Below are 19,263 nucleotides of genomic sequence, written 5' to 3' on the forward strand. Positions count from 1 at the left end.
GAGGAGCATAGGTTCGGGGTGAAGCCAGGGTTGGAGCATTGTACCTGTATGGTGGATACGTTAGGCAGGGTGGGACGGGTGGAGGAGGCAGAGGAGTTGGTTTGGGGATGACAGTGGAACCAGATGAGGCATTATGGGGTGCGTTGTTGGGCGCTTGTAGGATTCATGGGAAGGTAGAGGTAGCTGAGAGAGTGGAACAGATGCTTTATGGAAGATGACTTGCTGTAGCATCTCTATTAGGCATTTACAGTGAAGTGCTTGCAAAAGGTCATCAGTGAGTTTGATTTCTCAAGTCTGGGGTAAACAAGCTTGCGTTGCACATAGAAAGTTGGCTTCTAGTTACTGGGAGTTCTTAGCCTAGGAATTTTTTCAGGGAACAGATGGAACAGATTATAGATGGATGTCCTGTCTCTACCATTGTTAAAGCATATTAGTTTATGCAAAAGTATAGGTTGATGGCAATGGACAAAAACGCTACAGACGGTAAACCACCCAAGGACGTAAGAATTTTTCAGTTCTGCCCTTCTCAGACTGAAAGAAAAATGCCATCAAAACGTCTAAGGTTCTCTATGATCTGCTAACTGTTCACCAAGAAGATTTGGGGATCGCATGCTACGATAGCTCATATCGACAAAAGTAAGAAAATTAGAGTTTACTCTTGGTATACAGATATTGAAAAGAGATTGATTTTTGAATATACAGAACCAAACTTTGGCGGATGCCATCATTTCTTATAGATCTTGACTTATGAGAAAGGTTTTTAGTCAATTAACCAATAGAATTGGCATCCTGCTAATTACAATTTTTTTATTTATCAAACAACTGCATTTGATCACAAACCTCTTTCGACTTAGTCTATTTATTAGCTAGATATAATATATATTATATGTAAGGTTATTCTACCAGGTCATCTTGCAGCTTCAGTCACTCACTCACCAACAAAAGAAAAACTTCTTAGCTAAGGACATATACAAGGGTCTCTTCCCAAACACAGGTTTTTTCAGGTATATATATCATCTCTTCCCTAGCAAGCACACACCTTCAGGTTAAAGTTCAAAGCTTGATGCCAGAGCAGGTAAAATCTTGCAAGTTTACAAAAGCCAGGATAATTTTGTGAGCATGCTAATTTCCTCAAGTTCGTTTCGTTTAATAATATCAGTCTCAAAACAAAACATGCACCATTTCCAGTTAAATTGCACTGAGTGAAGCGTTTCCTACTTTTAGGAGAAGGGGAAAAAGGAGCCTTTGTGATATACGGAACATTACCACTGTCGAGCCTAGTAGTGTGGGCTTGTAACTAATCAAAGCATCAAGTGTTTGGTGGTTTATGATGGAGGATAAGTCAAAACGGTGAGGGAGGAATTCATTATCACCTTCTTGTGAGTTATGTGGGTCTGTTTCCCTTATTTACATTATATTTTTTTAGAAGGCCAACCCAGTTAATTTCAAAAATCACGAAACTAAACTGTACTGATCCTATATTGACAGAACCAATAATGGTTTGATTTCACATCCCAAAAAAGATTTATATGGACATATATATTTTGGAGCTTACAAAAATGTATTGTATCTTCATATGATCTACAAGTATCAATCAAATTCGTATGATTCCCTCACAATGTTTTCTGGAACATACCCGCATAATTTGAGCTCAAAAGAGAAGCTCTAGGGTTGAATATATATGCTCTGTGTCGACATGAGATTTATTACTGGCCACAAATTCATGAATGTTACAGTCAATCTCAACTGAACTAACCCCGGCGTCTTTTGTATTCCGAGGGCTTTCATGTTCTTCCTAACCTTGCTTGCACCATCCCACCTACCATCCGCTGCACATATATTGGATAAGAGTACATAGTTGGAATCAACACCAGTATCCAACTCATAGAGGTACTTCATTAATCTTTCAGCTAAACTGATATTCCCATTGGTTCTACATGCAGCTAGCAAAGAACCCACCACAACTTCATTTGGCTTCATTGGCATGTTTTTTATTACATTTAAGGCATCTTCCAACATCCCTGCACGGCTATACAGATCAACTATGCACCCATAATGCTCAATTATCGGGGTTATTTTGTGAATTCTCTTCGTGTTATCAAAGTAATGGAGCCCCTCGTTGACTAAAGCAGCATGGCTGCAGGCGGTAAAAGCTCCAGTGAAGCTGAACCCGTCTGCCTTGAACCCTTCCTTCTGCATGAGGTCCTCTGCGTGCCCATTAACAGCAAAGCCCACAATTATCTAGTTCCATGATACCAGTGTCCTTTTAGGCATGCTCTCGAAGACTTGACAAGCAAAACCACAAAACCACTACAGCCACATCAAGAATACATATCGATCGGCGAGTTACTTATCCTAATGTTGTCTCTAAAATCTTGCTTCACAAGAAACCGGTTTATCCACAAGCCTAATCCAAGCGTTCCCAAATCAGCACAGGCAGCAATTCTGCATCGCACGAAACCACTCCAATGCTTGCTCGAACTGGCCTTTCTTGACAAACCCAGCAATCAAAACCATCCAAGACTCTGTGTGGCATTTGTTCAAACAGCTCGACCGCATTCTCAACCTAGCCATTTTTCATATGCCCATCCGTCATTGAATTCTACACATCCAGCCCATCAAAGACCAATCTAGAAAAATCCATCCCACCACACTTTGCATACATATCAATCACCGCCGTGCCCACCATCATATTCTTTGTATCCAAGCCGGGTTTCCAGGCGTAAGCGTGAAGTGAAGGCCCAAACAATACACCCTTGGCCGGAAAATGAGCACAGCCGGAGAAAAGCGTAACGATGTGATGTGGTTTGGCTCGACGCCGGCTCGTCTCATTTGGATGAAATGCGCAACAGCTTCAGCCAATTGACCATTTCGGCAGGGTGGGAGGGATATGGAGGAGGTCCATGAAACAGTGAGGTCTATGGGCTTTTGGGTCTTTTCCGGATATACAGTGTTTGTTGTGATGGTTTGGAAGTGGGTGAGGAAGTGGTGGTTGTTTGGGTGTGACATTAGTATAGCCGCGCGGCTATACGAACCAAAAAAAAAAAAAAATAACCCGTATAGCCGCGCGGCTATACTGTTTTAACCAAAAAAATTAAAAAAAAATTATAAGTATTTATTTTTTTATATAAAAAGATCATATTCCCTTATTATCTTTTCGTTTATTTATTTACTAAAAAAAACAATAAACTTGGGTTAAGGTTGAATTATTTGGATTTGACCTCAAAAAAAAAAATGGAAAGTTAAAAGGCAAAAACAGCAGGGGAAAAAAAAATGGTAATCAGATACACCGCAAGGGTGGGCCAGCCTTAACCGGATGTATGCTAACGTTAACAAGCAAGTCAGGGAGATGCCAACCATCTCTTCTATCTACAAACACGTTTTCTCTGAGGAAATCATTATATATGAAGCAGCATAGACTAAATGACTTTGTCGGGATTTGGTTTTGTGTGTACTTATTTCGATTGGGTATGGGTGATGCTGGTGTGACTGGTGTCAATTGGGTTTGGCGGTTGGAGTGGTTTGATGGCTGTGGCGATGCAGGCAGTGGCGGTGGGGGGTTTGATTAAAGGGAAGGATATGACTCATTTCATTGTTTTGCAAGATTGAATCCGTTTCTTGAAAACATAGAAAACTTGTCCATAGCAGCAGCCTAGGCGGAACGCAGCTTCTTTGGAGTTTTTCATCCAATACTTGGTGGGCATATTGGAGTTGCCCGCCAAGCTTCCAGGGTCGTCGGTTTTGTTTTCTTTATAACTGTAGGTGTGGGTGGTGTGCTTCCTCTATAGAGTAACTGCATTTTAAACGATGAGTCTTCCCGCGTCTACAGCAACTACAATCCAACTCCTTCAACTGCCCAAACAACCACCACTTCACCCACTTCCAAATCATCACAACAAACGCTCTGTCTATCTGGAAAAGACCCAAAAGCCGATAGACCCCACTATTTAATGGGTATAGCCGGCCGGCTAGAGTATGGCGTGCGGCTATACTGTTGGAATATTCTATTTATAGCCACGTGGCTATACCCATTGAATATATATATTTTTTAATTACTTTAATTAGTTGTTATATTTTAATTATAATTTACTTAGTGAATAATTAGTATTTAAAATTTTTAGTAGATTTTATTTTTATTGAATAATATGCGAGTATTTTGTGTATAATACGTGAATTTTTTGTGTATTATTGAAAATTTTGTAAAAGAACACATGTATTGAAGATGAAAAATAAGTGCGTCTGTGTACAATACGTGTATTATATATTTACTTTTCAAAAATACTCATTTTACCTAGTTTTTAAGATGTATACAGAAAATGGAAGTATTATTTAAAAATTCTTATGTACGTGCATAATACGAGTATTAAACAGAAAAATGCTAAATTATTTATACATTGTTGAAATAAAAAAGTTCATTGACAGCAAATTAAATTTTGGCCCAAGTTTAAAGAAGTTGGGCCCATAGATAAAATGGTTTTGTGGACTTGTTGCTAAATTGGTTTAGGCCCAAATGAATTAATATTAATATTTTTACAAGAAAATATTAAGCAGTAACAGAACATGTACGTTGAGGAGTGACTGAAAATGGGAAGTTACTCCCACCCATATAGTACGTGAGGCGATAACTGACTCCATTATGTCAGTTCCTCTTGGTCTATAAAAAGGGACCAAAGGATGCAAAAAAAGGGGGGACGACGAAGAAGAAAAAAAAGTACCAAACTGCTGCAGAAATCCATAGGAAGGAAAAAAAAAAGAACACATCGAACTGTTGCATAAATCCAAAGAATAGAAGCAAGCAAAAGACATACGAAGCTCTGTCACAATACCATTGAGAAGGTATAAACAAATTCATTTGAGTATCCTTTTATGTACAATTGACTTGCAGGTAAAAAAATATGTATGTGAGGCCATTGTACAGAAGCCTGAACTTCCTCCATGTGTGATATCAAGAAATGTATCATATCAACGGAGACTTCAGCAGTGGAAAAATGCAAACAAATCCTCCCAAATTGGCAATAGCTGTGCTACTTACACAAAGAGAGCTCTCACAAGGACCTCTCTGTTGTGAATTACAGATGGGCTTCTGCAAGAACCCCACTGTACAAGTGCTGTGAACACCTTGTGAGTGTCCATAGGCACATTGTGGTACTCAGAGAAGACCTTGCGAGTGTTCTTGAGTACCAAAAACAGAAAACATCAATAGTCCAGACGCTTTGTTATATGCCCAACCCACCTTCAGCAGAGCAAAATTCCAAATCTGCAAATTGGAGAAAGAACGGGTGGCAAAATGTGCTGCAAATGGAGAAAATCAATAACTCTGTTTTAGCCTCATAGATTGACATAAATAGAAGGAAATATAAAAGAAGATATTAAAAGATATGCAGAAATTAATGATTGCCAGAAAGCTTACAGAAGTTGATGATTCACACCCATGAAGGTCACTAAGACAACACTCCTCTGCAACAAATTGCAAAAGATTCTCACTTTGTTGCTTGCAAAATATGAAGCAACTGAAACAAAACAAAGCCAGCACCTCAATTGGCAGTATGATGGTCCTCTCAAATGATATGAGTCTGCAAAAGGAAATATGCAAAGCCTTAGAAATCCCAATCAAATTGGAAAGAAAAGGATGCAGCAAAGCATCAACAAGCTAAAAAGCAAAAGAAAAATGGCTCACCAATTTCAGGCTAAGAAGCCTCCTGCGTTGCGGCTATTGAAGAACCCAAGAGCAACATAAGCCCAAAACAAAGAAGAAGAAAGGTAACAAAATTCAAAAGAGAAGAAGAGAGACTTTCCATATGAAAAAGGAGAAGTCAAAGTTAAAATGGATGCACATTTTGTGCCAGCAACTTTTCTTCAAACCAAAGTTTGGTCTTTAGACCAAAAATGAAGAAACTCGTTGCTCAAGGAAAGCCTTCCTGTCAAGTCAATACAAAACCAAAGATGAGTTTTTTATTTATTATTATTTGAAGGACTCTAAACACATAATGGGTAAAGACAAAATCCATTTTGATTGAAGTCTGCCACAAGTACAGAGGAAACAACAAAAAGCAAAAAAGAGGTCAAGCATGGATTCGTGGCTGAACTTTGGGATTAAAAATGGGAGAAGCTTCAGCTATGAATTTGGTACTGCCAAACTCAACAAAATACACAAATAGCTCTTTGGCTTGTGCATGTTTTTTTTTTTTAGGCAAAGAAACCCAATTCGTGTTGCATATAAGGAAAAGAAACAAGAGATGGCTTACAGGACCTACGCCAAAATAAAAAGGGGTTGAGGTTATGTTATTGTGTCAGAACAAAAAAAGAGAGTTGAACGGCCAAGGAGAGACCAGCAAAGGCAAGGAAGAAGAAAAGCAAGAAAGACAGAGAAGAAAAGTAGCAAATAAAGAATAATAAGTTTTGTACTTCCTTTGGTTCAAAAGCTCTGTTTTCTTTTGGAAAACAGACGATGCCTTTCAAATTCCAAGACTTTCAATTAATAATTTAATAGGTGATAACGTCTAACTCTGACAGAAAGAAGCAAAGGAAAGGACCAACCTTGTTTTGATGTCTCTTTGGTTTTGGCGTCTTAGATTCAAAGCTCTGAACTGATTATGGCTAACGGGTAGCTGAAGAGATATATAAATTGGTCTAGTTTAAGTTTAAATTTGAACTACTCCAGATAAAGATGGAGGTGGCTCAGTTTGAATTGATCTCTATTACTCCATATAGATATCGGTTTTGGTTTCAATTGGCAGCTAGCTCTCAAAGCCTTTCTGACATGGACTCTTTGATTATAGGCCCACTAATAGAAATGTTAAGGTCCGAAAACAAGTTGATGGGTTGACAAAACAAATTACCCATTAACTTTCAAAAGCCCAAAATATTTTATAGGTGGTCCAAATAAATTATGTGGTTCATGGATTAATCCTTAAAAACCATATGTGAGTAAATTAATCGGCTCTTTAAAATGCCTTTTAATTTTCTTTGGACATTAACAATAAAAATGGTACAAAACCATTCCAAATTTTCTCATGGGTCATCTACCCTGCAAATTTCAATGAGATCAAATTCAAATCTCTCAAATATACAAATTCTTTCAAAGGGTCATTTATTCTTTGAAAGTCCAACCAAATTTTCTGAACTACGTCCGGTTTGATTCCGCCAAGGATACGTAGGCAATTTGGAAATTCAATCCAGATACGACCGCAAGCCCAAACAGAATCCCTGGTGTCCTTAACCAAATTCACCCCAAACACTTTTCCAACCACAATTCAAATTGAATCCCTGGTCCAACCACATTCATCCAAATTTCATAAAATATTTCTCATACCACAAATTCTTTCAAGGGGTCATTCATTCCTTGAAAGTCCAATCAAATTAGGTGAGAACTACAAAAGGCTTGATCCCCAAAATGGGGTATGTAGGCAGTCTAGGGTTCCCTAGATGCAGTCGTAACATCAAATCAAATTCCATTATTTATTTCATTTTTTCATATTGGAATCAAAGGGTTTTCTCTTTATAAAGTGATTATAATTAAGAGATATTTTTTATCTTGAGTGGGTCATATTCAATTAAAAATAAAAACTCCTATTTGTAAATAAGAGTGAGATTATGTTGGGTGAATTTTTAATTTCTTTATTACACTTTTTATCTAACATACATGTAATAACTTTGGAAAAGCAAGAAATCAAAATTGGATAATAGAGACTTGGGCAATGGCCTGACAATAATGGATAATGCTCTAAATTACTCTTATCGATAAACGAAAATTATGGGAAAATAATTATATAAAAAAAAAAGACTAGAGTAATCAAGAGTATAGCCGCGCGGCTATACTATTTCTTTAAAAAAAATTAGCTTTTTTATCACAAATGGTCCTTGATGTTTACGAAATTGTCACGAATGCTTTTTTTCGTGACATTAATCTATATATATAAAGCAAAAGGTAGAGAATGGTGAAACATTGGAAATATCAGAAAATGCCCTTGGTTAATGCAAACATTAAGAATTGAAATTATTAATTAAATGATGATAATATGGTAAATTCACACTTTTTCATATTAAAAAAATTAAAATTAAAAGAAAAATTAGATAATGGATCTTATTTTTATGGAACACGACTACCCATTATCTTTTTTAATTCTAAAATAAATTTAAAATTTTTTTTTAAAAAAAAGCCTCTCACAAACGCTGAAGCGCGTGTGAAGAGGCTAGTAGTCCTTAACATTATGACGTTTTACCACAAATGGTCATTGTTATTAAAAATTATGTTAAGTGGCTAATGTGGAAGATAAGTAGAGCCCACATGTCCAATCATGACATGTGGATTAAAGAAATAAATATTTTTTTAATGAAAATCCATATAATAAAAAAATTAAAAATCCATTTAGCCTCTCTCTCTCTCTCTCTCTCTCTCTCTCTCTCTCTCTCTCTCTCTCTCTCTCTCTCTCTCTCTCCTCTGTTGTCCTCTCTCTCCCTCCTCTAGCCTGTTTCTCCTCCCTGTGCTCTCTCTTTCCCTTTGTTTTTTTTTTCTTGCCTCTACAAGCTATCCCCACCCTCAACCCACGCCCGACCCCACCTTCTCCCTCTGTATATTTTGGAAAATAATCACTTGCATAAGGCAATTCCACATATCCTTTCACACAAACATTTATTCAAACAAAACAGAGGGGTAGAGTAGAGGAGGAGAGAAAATACAGAGGGGAGAGGGTGGGGGAGTAGGGCGTGGGTTGCGGGTGGTAGTGTTTAAAAAAAACTGAGACCATTTTTTCTTGCAGGTGGCAGTGGATGAGAAAAAAACATAGGGAGATTCCCAGGTTGTGGGTTATGATATACAACTATACAAATATGTACAAAATATGGGTTATATTATTTTGTATGATATACAACTAAACACTCCTTTCTCTACCACAAAGATATAGTTTCATAACTATACATTTTCTCTACCACTGTATATCTTATATTTTTTTTCTTGCAGGTGGCAGTAGGCAAGAAAAAAACAGAGGGAGAGGGAGAGCACATGGAGGAGAGTGACAGAGTAGAGGGAGGGGAAAGGGAAGTTGCAAAAAAAAAAAAAAAAAAGGAGGGAATTTTCATTAAAAAAATTATTTATTTATTTATTTAATCCATATGTCATGATGTGATTGGATATGTAGGCTCTAATTATCTTCCACGTCATACTTAACAAAATTTCTAATGGTAGGGATCATTTATGATAAAAGACCTAACATTAAGGACTATTAATGTCACAAAAAAACCTCTAAGAGGTGGTGCATTTTTGAGTCACTAAGGAACCAAGTCTATCTCCGAGTTACCAACCCTATTGTTTACTTACTTATTTTCTAAATGAATAAGTATAAGGAAAGGATCCATGGATAAAGATAGAGGGCGTATTCCTAATTGTAACTAGACCTTAAGGGGGCAACACCAATACCCACTCGATTGGACAAAACAAGACCTGGGTTGACATCCACAAGGCAATTCCTCGAGGACAATTCGTGATAATTTCGTAAATCTCAAGGATCATTTGTGATAAAAAGCCAAAAAATTTAACAAACCGAATATAGCCGCCCGGCTATACTATTTCTTTTTAAAAAAATTAGAAAGACCGAGTATCGCTGCGGCTGTACTATTTCTTTTCTTTTTTCTTTCCATGTTGAGGTTTTAAGCTAAACGACGCCGCTTGTCTGCTTTGTCCGGTTGAACAAGAGTTCGCAGGGAAACCCTAGATAGCAAAAATCCCCAAACTTCCTGCGATGGCAATTGCACGGACTGGAGTGTACGTCGACGACTATCTTGAATGTAAGTTGTATTCGATAATTCAATTGGACTTGTAATTATTTATATTTTTCCACTAAAATTAGTTTGAACTGAATTTCGTATGAATTTGAATTTGCATTTGGGTTTTCAAAGACGCAAGCACATTGCCTGCTGAGCTCCAGAGGCTCCTCAACACCATCCGAGAACTCGACGAACGCTCCCAATGTAACTCCACGCTTCTTCAATTCTATACCTTTCTTTTTTGAATTTTTAGAGCTGTACGATTGAAAATTCTGATAAGTTGATAAATTATTGTGTTTGCAAATAAGCCATGATACACCAGACGAGGCAGCAGACTAAGTACTGTTTGGGATTGTCTTCACAGAGCTCAAAGAAATGGAACAATAACCATAGCTATAATAACAATGAAGAAGATGAAGCGGCAATTGAGAAAATCCGAAAAGAAATCGAAGCAAATCAAGATAATGCATTGAGTCTGTGTACTGAGAAGGTTTTGTTGGCGCAACAAGCTTATGACCTGGTAAGCTTCTCTTTTAACCATATTGTCTGATGTGTTTCCTTGAATTCTATCAAGTTATTCAATGGGGTGCTCAAATATTATACTTCATCTGTTACTTTTTTATTTTTTGCTATAATTGGTGGAATTCTATTATGGGTTTTTAATTGCATTTTTTATGCAATGCCAGTTCATAGTAGTCAGTTTCTGTTCTCGGACACATAATTTAACTGCCAAAAGAGTTGTTATTTAAATTGGATAATTCACATTTTTGGTGGAGCTTTCTGGGATTGCTTTATCCTAATGTAGAGAATGATTTACTTGAGGAATTTCGTATAGTGCCTTGCTTAGTTGAAAGGTCCTATTATCTGGTGGTATTGTCGCTGACATAAGCGAATATCGTGAGCTAGTTTCAAATGGTATGACATAAGCTTGATTACCATTCAACTAATATTAAGTTTGAAGAACCAGTAGGGTATCACCCCATTCTTGAATGAACAAGCCTTTCAAACATAAGTCTTTGTTAAAATTCACTTAATGTGTTGCTAGATTCTTCTCTGTAACAATTAATGCTCCACGAGAGAACATGACAATGCATCCTAGATGGGAGTATGTAGCACCACTTTTTCAAATTAATAGTTCAATTCTTTTCTTCGTATGTGAGGCATTTCAGTCTTGCAAGGTTAGGCATAAGCCTTGAGGCATATTAATTTTTATATGTTTTAGATTGTACATGTAGTATACCTACTCTCCCTGTATTTTTTCCTTATTTTGTGGCTTCAAATGCCTTGGGAATTTTTGAATATTTTATAATTGGAACTTACAGAAATTCTTCATGTTGTGTTTGCATCAGATAGATAGTCATGTAAAACGACTTGACGAGGATCTGAATCACTTTGCAGAAGATTTAAAGCAAGGTACATGACTTTGTGAAAGTCTACTGTTGTCCCAATAGTCCATACTATATTTTGAAGGATCAGAAACCATTCAATGAATTCTGAAACAAAAGTACTTTTAGTTATAGTCCAGTTAGTTAGGCCACTTGAAGGTAATAGGCCATGGACGAAGAAAAAGGTAGAAAAGTTAACAAAATCAAAGCTCAACTCAATTGAACTCTACTAAGCCATACTTTCTGCTCACCTATACTTAGTAGATGAGTTCTGCCATTTGGAAACCCATCAAGGAAGTCCTACCTACATTTTACTAGCCATAAACTATATCAGCCAGTTCAGGCGTCTCTGTTTGTTTTGAGGGTGCACATCTTGAAACCAATGAGTGAGAACATTTATTAACTATTTATTTATCTTATTATCTGCTTTCTATTCTCTCAGAAGGAAAAATACCACCCGATGAACCAGCAGTTCTTCCTCCATTACCTATAGTCCCTAAAAATGAAAAGCGCAAGCCTATGTATGTAACACCTCAATCAAAAAGGCTTGATTTTAGGGATAGGGACTGGGATCGAGAGCGCGATAGGGACTTTGAACTCATGCCTCCCCCAGGAAGCCATAAAAAGGACTATGCTGTCCCTGTTGATGTTGAGCAACCCATTGATCCAAATGAACCTACCTACTGCGTTTGCCATCAGGTTCTGCCTTTTCGTTACACCTTTGTTATTTTCAGTTTAAGCTACTATTGTGCACATTACTTTTACAATTTCTTCAGTTTAAATGTTTTGAACTAAAGGAATTAACACGATTCTTCAGGTCTCTTTTGGAGATATGATTGCCTGTGACAATGAAAATGTAAGTCCTTTTGGTTCATTCTTTATGTCTTTTTCTTTCCCTTCTGATTACCTAATTAATTATCTTTTATGCTTCTTTCTGAATAGAATTCATCTGTACATTAAATTTAGAAGTTCGTTTGCCCCAGCTGCAAAAACAAATATTAGCATTAGTCATGAGATTTTTTTATGACAGTGCTCATAGTATTTGCATGTTAAATTGATCAGCGTTAAATCTCTTACAGAATATTTATAGTAGGATCTTCTGCATTTGTTTTCTCAAGATTTTTCCTTCTAACAGTGTAAATTAAAAGAAACTTCGAGTTTTGTGCATATATAATAGCACAAAAATGAATGGGTTACAATTCACATGCACTCTTGAAGGATCATAGGGCATAGAAACCTGAAAATTCGCACATCCCCCTCCCTTTGAGGTGGGGGTTGTAGATCAGGCTCATAGTTACAACAGCGTATAGCTCATCTTTTTTGCTTTATGTTTAACAGTATCTTTGTTATCGCTTTCTACATGCTTGAAGTTGAAAATGTTAAGTAAATCCACATCAGCTTACTATGGAACCACTTCATATATTTAGTACTTGTAACTGGTGAGAATATTGTGGTGTTTTCTTATTGCATAACCTTGTTTGACTACAAAGGCCGTAACAGTTCCTCAATACTCTAGCTTATTGGTTGTCATTGGCTGTAGAAAAATAAAATAGACAAAGTTACTCTAGTGCAATTTGCTACTTACGTATTTGTTCTTTTATCATGTGTAATTTTTACTAATTGACAGTGCCAAGGAGGCGAATGGTTCCATTATGCATGCGTTGGGCTGACACCAGAGACAAGATTCAAGGGAAAGTGGTATTGTCCAACATGCAGACTACAACCACAAAGTCAATAATTGTATGTTTTGCACAGCCTAAGTTGCTTTAATAAACCACTCGTGTTGTTTCAGTATCTTTTTCCCTAAAACTGTGGGAAGAAGGCTATGAGTCTATGACTATAATCTGTAAGGTTACGAATGTGATGGAGATGTGATCTATCAGATTCTTACCTGGATCTATTTCTTTGCTCTTCCCTCTTTAACAACTTACCCCCTTCTCCTTTTCCTGCTTTGAAGTTGCTGCTCAAATTTGATAGGTTTTATTGGGTAGATTAGATTAGAACTACTTGAAATTGAGTGAAATGCGTAAATTTTCTCTCTTTAGGAAAGCAGATGAGGTTGAGAATCATCTTGTGACATTAGTAGTGAACAAAAATTCTCGGCTTTGATTTAGTTTTTACGTCACTGTAAGTATTATCGTGGAACAGCTTTGTAAGTAATAATGGTGGTGACACAATCTCCTTATGGATTGAGAAGAAAAATCATCATGCGTACTAAGTTAGACAAACAAAAAAATACCTTTCCAAATTCGGAATCCGGAATTTGGAATCTAAGGGGTATATTCAATTAAGATTTTAAAAGATTATTTTGGGATAAATAAGTCTTGTGGTATTCAATTAAGACTTTTAAATAATCTAAACAAGTCATGTGGTATTCTATTAAGACTATTACGATTTTTTTTAAAAGAGTCAAAATCTTTTGGTATTCAATCAAGACTTTAAACAAGTAACAAAAAATCTTATAGTATTCAAAAACTTGTTAATTTCGAAGGATTTTTTCAAATGCGAAATTGTGTGAGACATTTTAGTGAGACGTATCCCTATCTCAAATCCCACCCTAACCCATGAGACTTTTTTTTTTCACGTGAGATTGTTTTTTGTGCTCATCCACTTCGCCTTCTCTCAAAGCCAACTTCAACACCCAAAGCTTCACCGCCACCAGCCATCTCTGCAACTCTAACTGCAAACCCACTTCACCTTCTCTGCTATACATGCAAACCCACTTCACCTTCTCTGCATATAGTTATGATTCATGTTGTTTACTCATAGGAGGTTTGGGAGAATTTCAAGGGAAGTAACTTTTCGTCTTTTCTTTCATTTTTCCCTTTTTTTTCCTGGGAAATAGCATACAGTTCAGCCAAAGCATATTGTTACTCTATACATGTCAACTTTCTTTATGTATTTTTTTTTTTTGGAGCTTTGAGATTCAATGAAACTATCCATTAGACGAACAAGACTAGAAATTCACACACAAGATGACCAACGAGAATTTTTTATTTTTTATTTGTTCTTGTTGCCTCGATCAACATGGATACAAGAGAAAAAGAAGGCGGTAGGGGATAGAAGAGAAAATACTACCACCAAAAAAAACATAGGGCAGAAACTCCACTTGCATAGAACCACATGATATCTCATAATAGTAACAGTTCATAAGGTAACACAAGCAAGTTTCTTTTATACTATTTGAGTGGAGTTACCAGCTGTGTTGTAACATCCCACATTGACCAACGGAGAGGGAATGATGTGCCTTATACGTACATGCCCGCCTCCATCTAGCACAAGTCCTTTTGGGAGCTCACTGGCTTCGAAGTCATGGGAACTCCGAAGTTAAGCAAATTGAGGCTACAGCAATCCCATGATGGGTGACCCATTGGGAAGTTGCTCTTGAGTTCCCAGAAATAAAACTGTGAGGGCAGAGAGGGGGGCCCAAAGCGAACAATATCGTGCTACAGCGGAGCCGATCCCGGGATATGACAATTTGGTATCAGAGTCACTCTACCGTGTGGTGCGAGTGTGTCAACGAGAACGTTGGGCCCCTAATGAGGGTGGATTGTAACATCCCACATCGACCAACGGAGAGGGGGTGATGTGTCTTATATGTACATGCCCGCCTCCATCTAGTACGAGGTCTTTTGGGAGCTCACTAACTTCGTAATCATGGGAACTCCAAAGTTAAGCGAATTGAGGTCAGAGCAATCCCAAGATGGGTGACCCACTGAGAAGTTGCTCGTGAGTTCCCAGAAAAAAAAAACCGTGAGGGCAGAGAAGGGGGCCCAAAGCGGAGAATATGGTGCTACGGCGGAGCCGATCTCGGGATGTGACATGTACAGAATGCCAGCGTTAAGATGGTAAAACCAACAGCCTCTCATGTTCTTGGTTCACTATATTTGTCGGGCTAGGTATTTAAGTCAGACCCAGATATAAATCCATGTGGTCCTTCAAATCTTATAAAATCTTATGATATAATCTTTAAAATCCAAAAGTTAAAATCTTGATTATACAAAATTATCAATAAAATCTTATAAGTCTTTACATTCAGATTAAATCCGCTGAATTTTTTTAATTTTTAAATAGTCTTTTAAAATCTCAATTGAATACACCCCCCTAACTCTCTTCAATTCATATGGTTTAGTAAACAACTTCGATAGGAATCCAGAATCTAATTCTCCTCAATTCAACTCCTAATCCAATTACAGATTAGTAAACATGTCATAAGGCTGAGTTAGTTTCAATCTTAAGTTTGATACCATTCTTGCAATCCTAGGAAGTCGAATGGTCTACACACAAGTGAGCAATTAGGTTGAAACTATAACACATACATTGAGATTAAATGAGATATGTCCAGCTATACCATCATTTTTTTTTCAGACATTAATAAAAACACCCACGTTCCTTTGAAGAGCACGGTTAGAACTAGTATCTTTGCAGCAGTGTTGGCATTCTTTATGGATGTTTCACAATTGGCGGGGATAGTAAGTTAACCAAAGTGACTGGAGATATTAAAGATGATCACATCGTTTATATAAATAATGAATTTAAAGATATTGATGTATAGAGAGATGAATCTTTATCGTTTTCTTGTTTTCAGCCTTACATGTGTGTATATATTTTGTGGATAATTAGTGTTGATAGTAATATATACATACATGTAAAATTGAAATTCCATGCTCTTCGAATGGTTGGGGATCTGCTGCAATGCAACATTCATACAGATTTCACATTAGAGGGGTCCCTACACAAAATTTTAGAAAATAATTTGAATAGGAGCCCTCAAGCACTAACCGGTTAATGAGTTATTACTACACTAACTACTTATTTTGGCCCACTTCATAATATCATTTTATATTGATTAGTAATATATACCATCATAAGTTTCTTGAATGTCATATTTTAAAATTGTTGAATACTAATCTTATCATCTACACTATTAAAGACTATAAAGTTAATAATTTATATTCCAACATTAAGGTACTTAGACATGAAAAGAGAACAAGAAAAAAAAATGTTGAAATGCAGGAGTTTTTAGTTCAAATATTAGATACTAACCTACACGATTTAAGGGAGATAAGTATAAGATAAATTAAGAAGTTTTATGGTTAATTTGTATTTTAAAAAAAAGAATATAATATATTATTTATTTTACAGTAAATATTGTCACGTCCCAAATTCAAGGCCAATATTGTACTGAAATATGGTATGTGAATCTGCGAGTTGAGGAAATAAATTTCCCTCATTTTAAAAATAAATAAATATCATTAGAGATTTATTGATCCAAATTTTAATTCATAAATATAAGCTTGTTTACATGTAAGCTTAACATCATCAAAGCAAAAAAAAGTTCAGTTGCTTTTAGAAAATGTGGAAACAAAATATTTAATCAACCTTCAAATAAATATCTTCCCATTCCCATGAATGCACTCGTTGAAACAACCAATTTGGGGAAATAGCTCTAAATGCCACCTTTTTTATAATTTTAACTGAAAATACCACCTCTTTCCAAAAATTTTGGAACTATCACCTATAAATATATATTTATTGTCCACTTATTGCACACATATCACTTTTGCTGAAGTTCTCTCTCAGCTCTCTCTTAGCTCCATCTCTCACTTTCTCTTAACTCTCTCGTCGCTTAGCTCTCACTCTCTCGTCTCTCGTCACTCAGCTCTCACTCTCTCTTCTCTCTTCCTCTCCCAGCGAAATCTGTTCATCGAAGCTCAACTCCATTGTTCACCTCCAACAGGTATTGTTCATCATCATTTTCTTACAATTTAGGGGTTTCTCTGAAGTTGGTTTAGGGTTTATGGGTTTCTATGAAATTGGTTTATTGGTTTGTTCGAAATTGGTTTAGGGTTCAGGGGTTTCCCTGAAATTGGTTTCAGGGTTTCTTTGAAATTGTCTTATTATGACGATTCCTTGTTTGAAACAGTGAATGGGTTTGATGCTTGCACTACTGTTGTTTTGCTATTGGTATTGATGTCGTATTGTTGTTTTTTTGCTAGTGTATTGCTATTTTAGTGATGTTGTATTGGCATTTTAGTACTGTTGTATTTCTAGTTTATTATGGTTTTATAATGGTTTTTGTAGCAGTTATTAATTGGTATTTGGTGGATTACTATGGGTCTTTATGACCATTGCATTTAACCTTCTTACAAGTCTAATCAATATCAATTTTCTTTCTTGAAGATGATATCTAAAGTCTAAGACAATTAACCTGTGTATATCATTTTTTACTTGTAAACTCCCAACCATATCATACTTTTTGTTCGAGAATAATGCTTGTTAATTTGACATTTTTTTTTTATAACTTTGTTTACTAACTTTAGGGCTTACATATTGGATATGGATAAGTTTTCTTTCTTTTTCATATTTTCTTGTGATTCTTTGGAATTTCAGTTTGGGGATGAATATTCAAAGGCTTAAAAAAGGGCAAAGAACCATATGTTGTGTAATATGAGTTCTTTAAAAGTTTGCTCTTTTGTGCTTGATCATTGTCTGCTTAAAAGAAAGCGAGAAATGAGTGAAGATGGGAACCTACCATCAGCAGGTGTGGTTTAGAGAAATGGGGACATAGATTTTGCTATAAGCTAACTCTTTAAGCTTTTGCTTTTCTTTTTTTGTGTATGGATACTTAGAGAACTCTGTTTCTGAGGAGAACTTTTAATTTTGTAATTGTACATGTCTAACAAACATTTTATACAGTTTTGATGGTTTATTTATTAATTTATCTTTGATATCGATAAAGCAAACAATACATACAGACCTCTTATTTTGTTAAGAAGAAACTGAAGGGATGGTGCCAATTTCATTCATTTTCTTACATTTGAAAGGAGGGCATATTGGAGTCATTATTGTGGTTGCCACTAATTCATAGGATGTTCCATTACATTATACCTTGAAGTCAATCAATTGTTTCTCGATGTCTTCTTGTTTTTTAAAATTCTTTTTAGTTAGATAGATTTCTATCGTTAGTCTTGAATTGTTCTCAATTAGGCTTCTGCTACCACACCTTCCCATTCTAGCTTAAACTGTCTCATGATTATCTGATGTTTGGAGATGTGTCTTTAAATATTATATTATGCAGGAGTGGCAGAGTACTGGGTGTGTTGTTAGTTAATTGTCAATGATCATGTAAGGTAAAGACTTAAATCCTTGTGAGATAGAAGTTGGAGGGAGAGACAAGTAATTTGAAGGACACATGAGAAACAAGTCATATAAGATGAATCACTTGTTCGAGAACGGACTTGAAGAATTACTAAGGGAAATATCTTCAATGTGACATGCACCTTTAGGCCTTGGTTCAGCTGCCAAGTAGCTAGGTGGGGCAGGGATGTATATTAGTTTTTGTTGCACAATTTGCAGCATTGGAGATTTGCCCCAACAATGTGATGGGTAAACTATGTTAATGTAATGGAGTTGATTGATATTGTAAATAAGTGCAGTTCTAATTTCTGAACTTATTGGCCCAACAGTGCCTCTTGCGGAATAATGACAGTCAAATTCATCGAGCATCTCAGTGCCAGTATTTTTTTGGATTAAGTTGACCCGTCGAAAATCACCTATTACCGACTGAAGCTTAAGATAGAGGCTTTGAGGGGGGAGGCGTATATATGAGATACAGGTGATAATGTTTCTCAATTGAATTCAGTCTTCACTTATCACTTGGCCATTCAGTCAGAATTTAATTATTTCAGTTTATCCTTTATATGAATATGCAGACATGGAAGCTCTGGTGGAGCTGCTTTATATGGTGATCCATCCAGTTCGATACAGCTATTTGCTTTAGTTATTCTGTTTAGCAACTTGAAATCATTTACAGGGTCTGCGGCCATGTTGTACATGGTGATATTGGGAAATTGTATAGTCGGTGACAATTAATGGCTACTTACCTTACATGGGACATAACCTGTATCCATTTTGTAGACATGGCAGATAAACTGTATCCATTTTTTAGACATGGCAGATAACTTGTACTCATTTTGGAGTAGGAATATGCATCAATTTTCATTTTGTGAAACAAAATTGGGTAGTACGTCTAATCAATACCACTAGGGATGTACTTCTCATTCGGTTTTCAAATTATGCTTTTATTTTGGAGTTGTTGTCATAGTTAGCATAC

The 19,263-nt window shown here is 36.3% G+C and overlaps 1 protein-coding gene, 1 long non-coding RNA gene and 1 pseudogene across 2 annotated transcripts; 1 reads left to right on the forward strand and 2 right to left on the reverse strand.

Annotated features, from left to right (window-relative positions):
• On the reverse strand, positions 1,453 to 3,396 carry LOC18769517 (annotated as a pseudogene).
• LOC109950440 lies at positions 4,486 to 5,927 on the reverse strand. Its single transcript, XR_002272641.1, has 3 exons — positions 5,678 to 5,927; positions 5,411 to 5,573; positions 4,486 to 5,292 (listed from the first exon to the last, which is right to left on the reverse strand). It is a non-coding gene; the product is annotated as an uncharacterized LOC109950440 (long non-coding RNA).
• LOC18770974 (PHD finger protein ING2) lies at positions 9,590 to 13,099 on the forward strand. The gene is made up of 7 exons (XM_007202390.2): positions 9,590 to 9,783; positions 9,895 to 9,966; positions 10,071 to 10,282; positions 11,112 to 11,175; positions 11,590 to 11,846; positions 11,965 to 12,003; positions 12,775 to 13,099. The coding sequence occupies exons 1-7, from the start codon at positions 9,738 to 9,740 to the stop codon at positions 12,883 to 12,885; spliced, it is 801 nt and encodes a 266-aa protein (XP_007202452.1). The 5' UTR covers positions 9,590 to 9,737; the 3' UTR covers positions 12,886 to 13,099.

This window comes from Prunus persica, chromosome G7 (genome assembly GCF_000346465.2).
Source record: "Prunus persica cultivar Lovell chromosome G7, Prunus_persica_NCBIv2, whole genome shotgun sequence".
Lineage (NCBI taxonomy): Eukaryota > Viridiplantae > Streptophyta > Magnoliopsida > Rosales > Rosaceae > Prunus > Prunus persica.

Bases quoted from the DNA above. Each gene is read 5' to 3' on its own strand.
- LOC18770974 (XM_007202390.2), top strand. From the start codon at position 9,738: ATGGCAATTGCACGGACTGGAGTGTACGTCGACGACTATCTTGAAT. The intron at 9,784-9,894 runs GTAAGTTGTATT...GGGTTTTCAAAG, and splicing joins CGTCGACGACTATCTTGAAT to ACGCAAGCACATTGCCTGCT. The intron at 12,004-12,774 runs GTAAGTCCTTTT...ACTAATTGACAG, and splicing joins TTGCCTGTGACAATGAAAAT to TGCCAAGGAGGCGAATGGTT.